This window comes from Hemitrygon akajei, chromosome 5 (genome assembly GCF_048418815.1).
Source record: "Hemitrygon akajei chromosome 5, sHemAka1.3, whole genome shotgun sequence".
NCBI lineage: Eukaryota > Metazoa > Chordata > Chondrichthyes > Myliobatiformes > Dasyatidae > Hemitrygon > Hemitrygon akajei.
Window position 1 is genome coordinate 138,563,727 of NC_133128.1, and position 16,166 is coordinate 138,579,892.

The 16,166-nt window shown below is 41.2% G+C and overlaps 1 protein-coding gene across 3 annotated transcripts in view; it reads left to right on the forward strand.

Annotated features, from left to right (window-relative positions):
- The window catches only part of LOC140728217 (double-stranded RNA-specific editase 1-like), a 332,491-nt gene that overhangs the window by 275,434 nt on the left and 40,891 nt on the right, over positions 1-16,166 (forward strand). For all 3 annotated transcript variants that reach the window (XM_073046633.1, XM_073046634.1, XM_073046635.1), the window contains 2 exons: positions 8,618-8,786; positions 13,958-14,109. In XM_073046633.1, coding sequence (XP_072902734.1) covers positions 8,618-8,786; positions 13,958-14,109 — 321 coding nt within the window. The remainder of the gene's footprint in view (positions 1-8,617; positions 8,787-13,957; positions 14,110-16,166) is intronic.

The following is a 16,166-nucleotide window of genomic DNA, read 5'->3' on the forward strand; positions in this document are numbered from 1 at the left end:
CCCCGAATCAGCCCATCTCCAGAGCCACGAAAATCCAGCACCTTGACGGTGCACTTGTCTTCCAGGCCGCATCCTTGGCATATCGAAAAGCGGTCAGTCATGAGGCCCTGAGAGCAGGTCCCATTTATAGACAATAGGTGCAGAAGTAGACCATGAGGCCCTTGGAGCCTGCACTGCCATTTTGAGATCATGGCTGATCATCTACTATTAATACCCGGTTCCTGCCTTGTCCCCATATCCCTTGATTCCCCTATCCATAAGATACCTATCTAGCTCCTTCTTGAAAGCATCCAGAGAATTGGCCTCCACTGCCTTCCAAGGCAGTGCATTCCAGACCCCCACAACTCTCTGGGAGAAGAAGTTTTTCCTTAACTCTGTCCTAAATGACCTACCCCTTATTCTCAAACCATGTCCTCTGATACTGGACTCTCCCAGCATCTGGAACATATTTCCTGCCTCTATCTTGTCCAATCCCTTAATAATCTTATATGTTGCAATCAGATCCCCTCTCAATCTCCTTAATTCCAGCGTGTACAAGCCCAGTCTCTCTAACCTCTCTGCGTAAGACAGTCCGGACATCCCAGGAATTAACCTCGTGAATCTACGCTGCACTTCCTCTACAGCCAGGATGTCCTTCCTTAACCCTGGAGACCAAAACTGTACACAATACTCCAGGTGTGGTCTCACCAGGGCCCTGTACAAATGCAAGAGGATTTCCTTGCTCTTGGACTCAATTCCCTTTGTAATAAAGGCCAACATTCCATTAGCCTTCTTCACTGCCTGCTGCACTTGCTCATTCACCTTCAGTGACTGATGAACAAGGACTCCTAGATCTCTTCTGTATTTCTCCCTTACCTAACTTTACACCATTCAGATAATAATCTGCCTTCCTGTTCTTACTCCCAAAGTGGATAACCTCACACTTATTCACATTAAACGTCATCTGCCAAGTATCTGCCCACTCACCCAGCCTATCCAAGTCACCCTGAATTCTCCTAACATCCTCATCACATGTCACACTGCCACCCAGCTTAGTATCATCAGCAAACTTGCTGATGTTATTCTCAATGCCTTCATCGAAATCGTTGACGTAAATCGTAAACAGCTGTGATCCCAATACCAAGCCCTGTGGCACCCCACTAGTCATCACCTGCCATTCCAAGAAACATCCATTCACCGCTACCCTTTGCTTTCTATCTGCCAACCAGTTTTCTATCCATGTCAATGTCTTCCCCCCCCAATGCCATGAGCTTTGACTTTACCCACCAATCTCCTATGTGGGACCTTATCAAATGCCTTCTGAAAATCGAGGTACACTACATCCACTGGATCTCCCTTGTCTAACTTCCTGGTTACATCCTCGAAAAACTCCAATAGATTAGTCAAGCATGATTTACCCTTGGTAAATCCATGCTGGCTCGGCCCAATCCTATCACTGCTATCTAGATATGCCACTATTTCATCTTTAATAATGGACTCTAGCATCTTCCCCACTACTGATGTTAGGCTGACAGGTCGATAGTTCTGTTTTCTCCCTCCCTCCTTTCTTAAAAAGTGGAATAACATTAGCCATTCTCCAATCCTCAGGAACTGATCCTGAATCTAAGGAACATTGGAAAATGATTACCAATGCATCCGCAATTTCCAGGGCCACCTCCTTTAGTACCCTAGGATGCAGACCATCTGGACCTGGGGATTTGTCCGCCTTCAGTCCCATCAATCTACTCATCACCGTTTCCTTCCTAATGTCAATCTGTTTCAGTTCCTCTGTTACCCTATGTCCTTGGCCCATCCATACATCTGGGAGATTGCTTGTGTCTTCCTTAGTGAAGACAGATCTAAAGTACTTATTAAATTCTTCTGCCATTTCTCTGTTTCCCATAACAATTTCACCCAATTCATTCTTCAAGGGCCCAACATTGTTCTTAACTATCTTCTTTCTCTTCACATACCTAAAAAAGCTTTTGCTATCCTCCTTTATGTTCCTGGCTAGCTTGCGTTCGTACCTCATTTTTTCTCCCCGTACTGCCTTTTCAGTTAAGTTCTGTTGTTCCTTAAAAATTTCCCAATCATCTGTCCTCCCACTCACCTTAGCTCTGTCATACTTCCTTTTTTTTTTAATGCTTTGCAATCTCTGACTTCCTTTGTCAACCACTGTGGCCCCTTTCCCCCCTTTGAATCCTTCCTTCTCTGGGGGATGAACTGATTTTGCACCTTGTGCATTATTCCCAAGAATACCTGCCATTGCCATTGCAAAGAACTGAAGTCAGCGTGTAACTCCAGGTCAGGGTCTTCAAAATAACCTTGAAAGGGAAAAAAAAGGAGGTATCAAAGATAGAAATAAAGCTGTTTCCAAAGATGCAAGCAAAGGAGTTACCATTAGGTGCCATCATCCTCCTTAAGTTGTAGAGAATTGGCAGATGTACTCCAGATGTCCTTTACTGAGTTGGTGTGCACTCCAAGAGAACCACTGATTGAGACTTCAGACCAGAAAGAAAGAGTCAGTTGGGTGACCGTGGGAAGGAAGCACAGGGTAAGAGGTGCGCACTGTTCAGGGGCATCAAACCCAGAGATGGAAGTGTCCAACCATTTTGAACATCTAATGATGCTCAGTAATGACCATGAAACCTCTGAGGCGGTAGGCGGGACAGAGGAGTTGCACAGGACCTTCTCTAAACCTAAGTCAAAAGTCCATAAAAAGGAAGTAGTGCTAGTAGGGGACTCAATTATCGGGGGAGTTGAGAATCAGGTGTATACTGACAAGGAGTCTCGCATGGTGTGTTGCCTACTAGGAGCATGAGTAGGAGATTTCCCAAGATGAGTAGATAAGCTCCTGGCCAGAGGTGGGGTGGATCCAGTAGTCATTGTCTACATCAGAACAAATGACATGGGTAAGGGCAGGCTGTCAGTTCTGCAAGACAAATTTAAAGAGTTAGGTGGGAAGCTTAGGGACAGAACTGACCAGGTGGTCTTCTGGGAAGTTCTGCCTGTGCCATGCACTAGTCCAGGTGAGATGGAGGAGATTGGAAGATCTAATGTGTGGCTCAAATCATGCTGTAGGGGCTTAGGTTTTTGGAACATTGGGGTGCCTTTTGGGGCAGATGGAACCTGTACTGCCGGGATGGGTTGCATTTGAACCAGAGGGGCACTATTGTACTGTGCAGGTGTATGCTTCAGTTAGTTGATGACTGTTTAAACTAGGAAATGGGTGTGGGGGTGAAGAACAGAGTGAAGACCCCCACAACTGTTTAAACACCATAATGAAGAATAACATACTAGGACAAAATCCGATAATAGGCTTCAAATATTTAAAAATAGGTTGGAATAGGATGAAAAACATCAGTAATAGACTAAGGATGACCCGTATAAATGCAAGAAGTATTAAGAATGAAATAAATGAGCTGGAGTTATATGCAAGTGTGTATAAGTTTCATATAATAGCTAGCTGAAACCTGGCAGACCTCGAAGGATGGTGATGAAAATGGTATTAAAGGATATACTTTACTGAGGAAAGATAGGCAAGATTAGAAAGGAGGAGGAGTAGCCATGTACATAAGAGAGAATTTAAGCATGATGCAGCTTATGACAGGAGATGAATCAAGACAGTAAAGATATCTGGGTGAGAATTGAAAGCTATAAGGATAAAGGATTGGGTAGATGTTATAGATCCCTAATGCTGATAGTGATTTAAATAAACAACTATCAGAATATTAGGAAAGCAAATTCTGAGGGTGATGTTATAGTTATAGAAGATTTTAATTTCCCAAATATTGAGTGGGAGAACCCAGTGACTAATGGATTACAGGAAAGTGAATTCATTGAGTTAATGAATGATTGTTTTTTGACCTAGTATGTTAATGCACCAACAAGAGGGGAGGCCTGTCTAGATTTGATATTCCGTGACAATCAGGATAGAATTTTGAGTACAGAAGTTGAGTCTAGGAACTAGCCATGATAACATTGTTAGTCTTGAGGCTTTTTTGAGAGTATATCAGTTAAAAACCAAAGCCATTAACTTGAATTTTGGAAAACCAAAGTTTGAGCAGATGCGGCAAAGACTTCAGAAGGTAAACTGGAAGGAACTGCTTGACATTAAGTCAGTTTAAGAACAATAAGGTCGATTTAAAGAGGTAATACACATGGTGCAGGAAGTGTTCCCAAGGTTAGGTGAAGCAATAAAAACTATAGATCATCTACATGGATGAATAAAGATATACATTAACTTCAGGTTAACAAAAAGCAGATTGAGAAGGAGAAACCTACAGACTCTCACAGCTACCTGGACTATTCCTCTTCCCACCCTGTCTCTCGCAAAAAGGCTATCCCCTTCTCACAATTCCTCCGTCTCCGCCGCATCTGCTCTCAGGATGAGGCTTTTCTTTCCAGGACGAAGAAGATGTCTTCCTTTTTTAAGCAAAGGGGCTTCCCTTCGTCCACCATCAACTCTGCTCTCAAACGCATCTCTCCCATTTCCCGCACATCTGCCCTCACCCCACTCGGGATAGGGTTCCCCTTGTCCTTACCTACCACCCCACCAGCCTCCAGGTCCAACATATAATTCTCCATAACTTCCGCCACCTCCAACGGGATCCCACTACCAAACACATTTTTCCCTCCCCCCCTCTTCCTGCTTTTTGCAGGGATCGCTCCCTACGAGACTCCCTTGTCCACTCGTCCCCCCCATCCCTTCCCATTGATCTCCCTCCTGGCACTTATCCTTGTAAACGGAACAAGTGCTACACCTGCCCTTACACTTCCTCCCTCACCACCATTCAGGGCCCCAGACAGTCCTTCCAGGTGAGGCGACACTTCACCTGTGAGTCGGCTGGTGTGGTATACTGTGTCCGGTGCTCCCGGTGTGGCCTTTTATATATTGGCGAGACCCGACGCAGACTGGGAGACTGTTTCGTGGAACACCTACGCTCGGTCTGCCAGAAAAAGCAGGATCTCCCAGTGGCCACACATTTTAATTCCATGTCCCATTCCCATTCTGATATGTCTATCCATGGCCTCCTCTATTGTCAAAATGAATCCAAACTCAGGTTGGAGGAACAGCACCTTATATACCGGCTGGGTAGCCTCCAAACTGATAGCATGAACATTGACTTCTCTAACTTCCGTTAATGCCCCTCCTCCCCTTCTTACCCCATCCCTGACATATTTAGTTGTTTGCCTGTTCTCCATTTCCCTCTGGTGCTCCCCCCCCCCTTTCTTTCTCCTGAGACCTCCCGTCCCATGATCCTTTCCCTTCTCCAGCTCTGTATCACTTTCGCCAATCACCTTTCCAGCTCTTAGCTTCATCCCACCCCCTCCGGTCTACTCCTATCATTTCGCATTTTCCCCTCCCCCCTCTACTTTTCAAAATCTCCAGGGCTGAACAGCATATATCCAAAGGTACTTAAAGGTTAATAACCAAATTACAGGCGGTAGGGATTCAGGGTAATGTGTGAGAATGCATGTAGAATTAGCTCAAAAACAGGAAACAACAAGTTGTAGTGAGAGAATCATTTTCACACCTAGGAGCTGTTAAAAGTGGGGTTCCTCAGAGATCAGTTGTGGGGCCACTGCTGTTTTTAATTTACGTTGATAACTTTGGATAAGTACATAACAAATAAACTAGTAAAGTTTGCCGATGACACAAAATTAGGGGGACAGGCTGATAACATTCAGGCACCAGAATCAATGCAGTTAGATCTAAACAAAATCCAGATGTTGGCAGATAAATGGCAGATGAAATTTAATGCAAGTAAATGTAAAATATTACATAGAGGAAATAGAAATATTAGATATAAATATATAATGGGGGCTCTTGAATTAGAAAGTGCACTGTCAACATCTAGACAACTCACAGAAGTGGTTAAGAATGCTAATAGAATGTTGAGCTATATAATACATTCAGTGGAGTTCAAGTCCAGCGATGTTCTCCTTAAGTTGTATAATGCACTTGTGAGGCCACACCTTGAGTACTATGTACAGTTTAGGTCTTCATATTTTGTGAGGGATGTGAAGGCACTGGAGAGAGCTCAGAGAAGGACGACAAGACTCATTCCAGGTCTGTGGGGTATGAGCTGTGAAGAAAGATTGAAAGAATTTAATCCTTTTAGCCTAAGTAGACATAGAATGAGAGGAGACATGACAGAAGTATTCAAAATCATTAGGGGTATAAGGAAGGTGGATGCCAGCTACTACTTCAGAATTAACCCATTAACGAGGGCACTGCGCCATAGCTGGAGACTGGTTAAAGGGAAATTTCAGACTAACATCAGGAAGCTTTTCTTTACACAGCGAGTTATAGGCACGTGGAACAAATTACCTGGTTGTGTAGTTGAGAGTAGTACTTTAAGATACTTTCAAATCTAAACTGGATAGTTTTTCAACACACTGTGTGAATAGGAATTTGGCATGCTTTGTTGGGCAGAATAGCCTGAACTTGTCGAAAACCTCCTAATGTTCTAATTTCAAAGTTCAAAAGTACGAAGTTCAAAGTACATTTTATTATTAAAGTATGTATACTTTATACAATCTTGAGATTCGTCTCCTTACAGGCAGCCAAGAAACAAAGAACCCCAGCAGAATCCCTTATAAACAAAAGAAGACTGTCCAAGCTCCCAGTGTGCAGAGAGAGAAAACAACAAACCTTGTAGACGATAAAAGCAAGGAAACAAGCTTTTTGTTTGTTTCAGAACTGAAGTTCACAACGCCAAGCTGCAGCTAATCCAGAAGATCAATGGTTGCAGGCTGCAACCTCAGTCCAGCACAGAGATAAGCAAACCCCAAAGAGCAGCGAGCTGAACTGGCTCCTTTCTCACCTCCACTTCAGTCTGGCTCTGTGCTTAAATCATCCTAACCTTGGACCATTCCTCACTCTTGGGCTCAGGCTGTGTCACTTCAATACGCACTTGGGCTTAGGTTTTGCTGTGTCGATGCGGCCAGTTCCCGACTTTTCCAATTCAGCTCAGTTCTTGAAAAAATCAAACCTTGGATCTTTCCTCACCTCTCCTTGGCTTTGCCACATTGAATTGAATCTCAGACCGCTCCGGCCTGGATGTGCTGCAGCTGTCCCATGCCAGCAAGACTCCAGCACACACAGCGAAAATGCTAGGTCATGCAGGCAATTCAGCTCAACTCTGACAGGGAATCCACTGGCCACTGTTTGCAGCAATCGTTTACCAGAAAAAAGTAAAAAGTTGCTTTCTTTGTTTCATTGGCCACCAGCAAGTAGTTGTTATGCTTTACCAGCATCACCTTAAGCCGGAAGTTCTTTGAACTTTGAAAGATGGTAATGATAACTGGACAAGTTTTTCACAAAGTTATTTGCTGAAGTTCTTATTGTTTGTAAAATTTCTCATTTTGATGAACAAACAATTAAGAGTGTTGAGTGTTAAAGAGATGATGCCAGAGGATGAAGGCAGAGCACATTTCTTAAAGTTATAAGATTTGTTTTAATTTGGACTTGTGAGGGGCTCTCATTTCATATCTTTACATTGATTTTCAGGTATTCTCCGAGGTATCACTGTATTTCTTATCCCATACATAAATTAAAATAAACAAATTATAGTAGGAAGCATTGGGAATGATCTTCATTGTTCAAAGTTATGGCCATTTCATTGACTATTCTCTGTGGTCCCAACATACTGATGTAGTTATAAAGAAGGCAAGACAGCAACTATACTTTATTAGGAGTTTGAAGAGATTTGATATGTCAACAAATACACTCAAAAACTTCCATAGATGTACCAATGTACAGTGGTTGCATCACTATCTGGTATTGGGGGGGAGGGGGGCTACTGCACAGAACCAAAAGAAGCTGCAGAGGGTTGTAAATTTAGTCAGCTCCATCTTGGGTACTAGCTTACAGGACATCTTCAAGAGGCGGTGTCTCAGAAAGGCAGCGTCCATTATTAAGGACCTCAGTACCCAAGGCATACCCTTTGCTCACTGTTACCATCAGATAGGAGGTACAGAAGCCTGAAGGCACACACTCAGCGATTCAGGAACAGCTTCTTTCCCTCTGCCATCCGATTCCTAAACGGACATTGAACTCTTGGACACTACCTCACTTTTTAAAAATATATAGTATTTCTGTTTTTTGCGCTATTTTAATCTAGTCAATATATGTATACTGTATAAAGTATACTGAATAAGATTTACTTATTATTATTATTTTATATTTTCTTATATATTATGTATTGCATTGAACTGCTTCTACTAAGTTTACAAATTTCACATCACATACTAGTGATAATAAACCTGATTCTGGTTTAGGCATCAGTGATGAGGATGTATGAGTAAATGTATCAATTAAAGACTGATAAGAGGAGTGCAGAGTAAAAGCATCTAATAGTTTGCCTCAGGAAAGGAGCAATTGCATCTATTGAAGGAAAAATGGGCATCGGTATTTATAGCAGATAATGTATGACTTGGAGAGAAAATAGGGCACTGAAATTCTTTTACTATTACTGTAACATTGATGCAGTTAACAATTAGCCAATTGGTTGTCTTTGGCATAAATGTGTTTCATTTCTCAAAATGTATTTTATTGACTATTGTTTCCTGCCTTTGATCCTCCGCTCATTCTTTCCCTCCTCCTCTCCCTCATCCCTACTTTGGAAATCAGGAACTGATGTCAAAGATGCAATGGTTATATGCGTTGCCACTGGAACTAAATGCATCAATGGCGAATATATGAGTGACCGGGGCTTGGCTCTGAATGATTGTCATGCGGAAATTGTTGCACGCCGATCTCTCATCCGGTTTCTCTATTCCCAAATGGAGTGTCATTTAAGGTGGGTGGAATTAAAGAATCTTGTGCTCTCTCACAGTTTATAACTGCTCTATTACACTGCAGTTTATAATCTTACATAGAAGTTATGTGCTGTTGTGATTTATGGGTTGCAGGTATCTTTTTGCTCTTCCATCAGCTGTTGTCTTAAATCACTTCCCCCTCTCTTCTTCATTCACACTTTTAACAATATACAAGATGCTTTGGTGCTTTGTTCCTTCCGTGCCTCCTGCACATAAATCCCACACTTCACTTCAAACCCTGGACCCCATCAGGCTATAAATGATGTATCCATTAATTTCCAAGTTGACCTGATCTGCCTTTCTAAATCTAATTTGCAGTAAATTGTAGATAGCCTGACCCCCATGCCAGCAGACATTGTAGCTACTTCCGTATTTTTATTTTCTTTTGTTTCATTGACAGAAGAACTGAGTAGTTGTAAAAGTAATTGAGTAGTCAAGCTTGTCTCCAGCTCTTTTTAACATAGAATCTAGTGCCTTCCCGGTGTATTTGACAAATAGAATCTTCTCAAGCTTTCAGCTGGCTACAGTTACCAATTTCACCAACGTTTTAATGACAAACTCTGCCATCTTGGTCAGGGATGATGCCTGGACATGTCTAGTCCAGTGGTATTTATAACCCTGTTGTTCATCTTTTCTGTTTGGTTAGTCCTCATCCTAACAGATTTCCACTGTCTCACCTTGTTTATAATCAAATTCCAGTTCTTATTTACAGCAAGACCTTTGTCTTTATTAAAGCACTTTTCCTCTCGTTTTATTTCAATAGCTTCCTTCACCAGGTGCTCCCTAAAGCCAGTGGCGCAACACAGTAGTTTTGAGCTGTCGAAGTCAATCCTATGGCCATTGCAAACACAATGTTCTGTTACCACCAATTTCTACGGGTAACCCAAACGGATACAACTCCTGTGCTCTTTGATGCAGGTTTCTAACATGCTGGCTGATATATGCTGCTCCGTATTCACAGGGAATTCTGTAAATGCTAGCTGTCCTGAGTTCCAGTTCATTTTTGACCTGTGTAAATAGTGTGGCCTCTTGGACTCCAGGCACTCCAACAGCTCCACAACCATCTGAACAGCCAAGTATTCAATTTACGATAGAGATGGAGAAGAATGATTGTTTCCCATTCCTGGACACTTATTCAACGGATCTGGACGGTAGCTTTGGATATGACCTCTGTCGGAAACCCACTCATGCAGGCTTGTACCTCGCCAGTAACAGCTACCATCACACCTTCCAGCATAGAATGTTTCTTTCTACTTTGATTGACCGTGCAGACACTATCTTGGACTCTATGAGGAAATAAAACAATTATGCACAGAATGGCTATAAGGTGAAGGAAGTCACTTGGGCCCTTAAGAGGGCCAAAGAAAAAAACGAGGAAACCTAACAACAAGGAGAAACCAGTCACAACTGCCTGTCTTCCCTATATTTGCACAGTTTCTGGAGGGATCGCCAGGATCCTGAAGTAATACAGGTCCACAATCCCTTATCCGAAATTCTGAAATCCAAAAGGCTCTGAAAACCGAAGTTTTTTTTGCCAACAGCTGACATCACTGGTGTGACATGGCAGCACTAGCAGAGGCTGCCAGACATCAGTTGTGGCTCAGCACTCATACTGGTTACATATGCATTTGCTGTTCTCTGATATTTTGTGTTCACTGTTGACTTTGTGTTTAATTTCACTGTGAAAATGTCAAAAAGAGCTGCAGGTACCCCTATGGGTAACAATGAGAAAAAGAGAAGGAAGCATCTATCATTATCAATAACGCAGAAAGTGTTACTGCAGAAGCTTGATCGTGGTGTGTCTGTGCGGCATCTTACTGAAGAATATGGTGTTGGAACTACCACTGTATATGATTTAAAGAAACAGAAAGACAAGTTACTGAAGTTTTATAGTGACAGTGACGTTCTACATTTATTCCAATAAGTCATTTACCATGTGTTTGATTCAGTTCGTTTGAAGCTGTATATTTTTATTTTTTTATTGAATGTTTTTGTTGGAAATAAAATATTTTTCTTGTCATTATTCCCTAAACAATACAGTATAACAACTATTTACATAGCATTACATTGTATTAGGTATTATAAGTAATCTAGAGATGATTTAAATTATACGAGGGTGGGGGGGTGTCCCAGAACCAATTAGGAGGGATTCTGAAATCTGAAAAATTCTGAATTCCAAAATGCAACTGGCCCCAAGGATTTTGGATAAGGGATTGTGGACCTGTACTGGATTAATACCATCCACAAACCCAAGGAGGCTCAAATCGCAGCTTACGCAAATCAGAGATGAGCTGGGACCTCAGGACGACTGGCATTTACAAGATTCCCCATGAATGAGAAGCAGCATATGTCGGCCAGATGGGATGCATGATAGAACTCCGCATCAAGGAGCACAGGAGGTGTATCCCATTTGGGTTACCCAGAGAAATTGGTAGTAGCAGAAGATTGCGTTCACAATGACCATAGGATTGACCTCAATAGCACAAAACTACTGTGTCACGGCAGTGTTTTTTGGGACTACCTGGTGAAGGAAGCCATTGAAGTAAAAGTAGAGGAAAAGAATTTTAACAAAGATGACGGTCTTGCTCTAAGTAAGAACTGAAATTCAATTGTAAACAAGGTGGGATAGTGGAAACCTAATTGGATGAGGACTAACCAGTCAGGAGGGATGGATGACAGGGGGTATAAATACCATAGGCTTAGGCATGCCCAGGCATCATTCCTGATGAAGATGGCAGAGCTTGTCATTTTAACATAGGTTAAACCTGATACCTGTGCCTGGCTGGAAGTCTGAGAAGATTGTATTTGGCTTTTTAACATACTTTCCAAAACTGAGTAGGTTATTTCTACAACACATTGTTTTAACTACTCAGACAGAATTTCACCCATAATCAGCACCCTCAAAGTAACAAATTATGCTATCTATGACAGCTTTAATCTCAGTGTGGCCTTTAACATGGACTCTAGTCCATTCCTTAATTTCTGAACATTCAAAGTTCAAAGTAAACTTATTACTAAAGTAAATATATGTCACCATATATTATCCTGAGATTCTTTTTCTTGCAAGTATTGACAGTAGAACAAAGAAAAACATTGGGATCAATGAAAACTACACAGAAAGACTGACCGATATGCAAAAGACAAACTCTGCAAATACAAAAATGAAATAAATACATAGAAAATGAATAATATTGAGAACATGAGTTGTAGAGTCCTTGAAAGCAAATTCATATGTTGTGGGATCATCCCAAAACCAACCCCCTCCTTTCTTTGCTTAACATCAACTGCACTCTCTCTCCTTGCTCACCTTTTCTTCAACCCCCAGAGACTTCAGTTGGTCCAAAGTGCTGTGTTTGTAATCCAATGTCATGGTTTGACACGAGACTGCAGATACCAGAATCTGGAGCAATACAGAAAGCGCTGGAGGAATTTAGCAGGTCAGGCAAACTTAACTGAGGGCCCCTTCATCTGGACTGGGATCGCCTACGTGATCTCTCAGTTCTGTTATTCTCAAGTTGAAAATACTTATTCTCATGTTTGATACCCTGCATAATGCTTTTTCTTTTTAACTCTTTCTAAACATTTACTTCCTCTGACCAACCTTTGATTTCCTTCTTGACTTCTTTGACATTGCCACCTCTTTGCTCCGCTTTAATGTCTTCCTTAAATCCTAATTTTGGCCAGCTCTATTATCATTTTTTGCTTCTCTGTCTTCTTTTTGTTTTCGAGCCTCAGTGAATCACCTTAGATTAATAATGCATTTAATTTGCTTTATAAATCTATGAAGGCAAACGAGGCTGCAAATGCTGCTTCCTGCTACATTCACATGATAGATAGGTTCACCTACACCTCTTCCAACCCAATCTTCTGCATTTGGTGATTATGGTATGCCCTCCTGTACATTGTAGAAACCAAGCATTGACTAGTCAACTAGGTACTTGCACTCCATCTCCGACATCCATCTCAAGTATCCATTTGCATGTCATCTTTACTCTCTTTCCCACTCCTACACTGACCTGTTTACCCTTGGTCTTCTCCTTTGCTACTGTGACGTCAAGCACCAGTGGGAAGAATAATATCTCGTATTCCACTTTGGTATCTTACAATCAAATGTTTCAAACATTCAATTTTCTGATTTCAGTTAACCCACGCACTGGTTGTTGATCTCCCACGCGTATTTAGCTGTCCACCTAGTTTTCTTCTTTGTTTACATTTCCCATCCTCTCCCACTTCCCCTATTGTTCCATCTTTCCTTCATCCCCTCCACAAATGATTTCATAGTCATAGTGTAGAACACTACAGTGCACAAATAGGCCCTTCATTCCATCTAGTCCATGCTGAACTATTCCCCATCAGCCTCTGTTCCACCAATAACTGATATTGCTATGCACTGTCAACCTTTCTTTTACACTCTCTCAGTCCTGATGCAGGTTCTCGGCCCAAAATGTCGACATACACCTTTTGCCTCCATAAATGTTGTTTTACCCACTGAGTGCTTCCAACATTCTGCATTCTGCTTTGTAAATGCATGTTGTTGTAATAGATACTGAGAAGGAATGAAAATATTCATATATATTCCAACTTTCTGTAAATTCATTTCCAGGATCTGGATAAACTGGAACTCATCCCTAAGTGTTTTTGACAAAATACTATTTATCCACTATCTAATCACCTGCAGATTTTGAGAATTTTGGGTAAGGAGTTCTAGTAGTGATAGGGAAGGAATGTGAAATGGGTCCATATAAGGATAGTGTATGACTTGGAAGAGAAGTTCCAGGTGCTTCTGTTCTTGCAGCTTCTAGATGCAGCCAAGAAATTGTAATAGGGATACTAATGTGTGATCCCTTGTGCCACTAAAATGAGATGACAAGTAGATTTCAACTTTTCTGGATAAAGGAAGTTCAGTTCTATCCATTGTTTTATCAATCTCATAATGCTCTTCAGGAATATACCATTTCCCTCTTCCCAAGTATTCCAATGCATTTGGTAAGTGTGTTGGAAAAATACTTGAATCTGTTATACTTAAGTCTAAAGTAACCTTGAGTAATATATTTAAATGTACTTTCTTTGCATGTAGCCTGGCACACAAAATTGCAATGATATATCTAAAGTATATAAAGTTGTACAAATAATACTTTGTTCTCTTTTAAAGCATCAAAACAGAAGACCATCATAAATCCATTTTTATTCGGTGCGAAGGTGGTGGTTTCAAAATGAAAGAAAATGTGCAGTTCCACCTTTATATCAGTACATCACCGTGTGGAGATGCCCGTATATTCTCCCCACATGAGGCAGCAGTAGAGGGTAAGGATTTTTTGTCCATTTCTTTAGCAGAAATATAACAAGGGAAGAAGTCATCCACAATTTTAGTCACTTCCTGACTTTTGTGAATGAAGATGGTCACCTCAACAAATTTTAGATATTTTTTAACCTTATCTTTTATTCACTGGCTAATCATTTCAGAAACTTGAAATGATGGCAATTTGGCTAGGGTTATTGTGGTGTGTCCTTGAGCAAGGCACTTAACCACACACTGCTCCAGTCCACCCAGCTGAAAATGGGTACCAGCAAAATGTTAACCTCGTGATAGACTGCTGTCCTATCCGGGGGGGGAGTCTTGTACTCTCAGTCGCTTCACGCCATGGAAACTGGCATAAGCACCAGCACTATTAGCCTATAAGGCTTGGGACAGACTTCAACTTTAACTATTGTGTCAGGAACATAGAGAAAAATGTTCAACTAGAAAGGTAATGTTAAGGAAAGTGGATAAAAATTACTTTTTCAGATTGGTGATCCCACACTGAGAACTGCAGTAAGACTCCAATAATCTGACATCTGATTATTTGGAAACCCTGATAATTCAGCACATAGCTCACAACTGGAATGAAAGCCATATGTCTGGAGTGCAAGCAGGGAGCATATGGTCAGGGCCTGAGGTCCAGAGTGTGGCTGAAACCGGGATCTAGATCATGGGCCATGATCAAACTGGGGTTGGATCTGGAATACCAGGAACATGATCTGGAGTGCTTATACCTTTCCACTCCGTTTAAGCACACCAGGCTCAGTGGAAAATTTATGATAGTACTGTGTCACATGCAAAAGAAATGAAAGTGTGCTTGGGTATTAATAGGAGTAAACATCAAATCATCAAGAAAATTTTGCTGGTGTGGCACCACCAGAGTTCCAAAACTGCTGAATTATCGAAGTTGTACTGCAGTATGAGTAATATATAGTATCTTCGATAATATCATATGCAGCTTAATTATTTCCTGCTGCATTTCATTTGGCATTTCTGACCTAAGCAATATTTTGTGGATACATGGATTTTGTTCTCTCTAAGATAGGACCAATAAAATAAATATTTTTGAAAATTTCCTTGCCACAACAGACAGCTATTACCACAAATCAAAAATGATTGTTTCAGGGCAGTTATAACACAAAGGAAGATGATTTTTTGAAATTTATTTAGAGATATAACTGGAATATGCCCTCCCAGCACAATGAGCCGTCCGCTTGGCAAACCACCTACTTAACTCTAGCCGAATCACAGGGCAATTTATAATGACCAATTAACCTACTAACCGGTACATCTTTAGACTGTAGAAGGAAACTGGAGCACTCGGTGGAAACCCACATGATTCAAGGAGAGAACAAACAAACTCCTTACAAACAGTGCTGGAACTGAACTGTCATGCTAACCCCTACACCATATCGTTAGAGGTTAATCATCACAGCTTCATGACATTATAGCAGGGGCTCATGGGTGTCTTATGCCCATCTATCTTCAGTGACTTTCATTCCATCATGAGGTCAGAAATGGTGATGTGTTGTAATCAGTGAATAGCGTTTAGTTCTATTCACAACTCCTTAGCAAAGACAGCAGTCCATATCTCTATTTGGTGTGACCTACACAATATGCTGGTGTGGGCCTGATAAATCACTTCACATCACAATGTGTCAGGCGATGACAATCTCCAACAAAAATGACTGGTCACCTATTCTTGATAATTATTGCCATTGCCATACTCCTACCATTAACATCCAAAAATTCAATTGGACCAGTCATGAAAATAAAGTAGTGTTTTATTTGTTCACAGAATGTAGATATTGCTGGTGATACTAGTATTTATTATGCATCCCAGTGCTGTTAGGAATCTACTACTTGTGTGTTCCTAATGCATGTACATGGTAGATAAAGTTGGTCCTTGATAACTTCCTTGATTCTTGTTTCGGCCAGACTGATAAGGAAGGCAGGTTTTTTGGGCAGCCCAATATCTTTGTTGTTACTGCTAATGAAACTTTTTTTAATTCCATATTTATTTAATTTCTTGAATTTAAATGACTTTTTGTGACTTTGATGG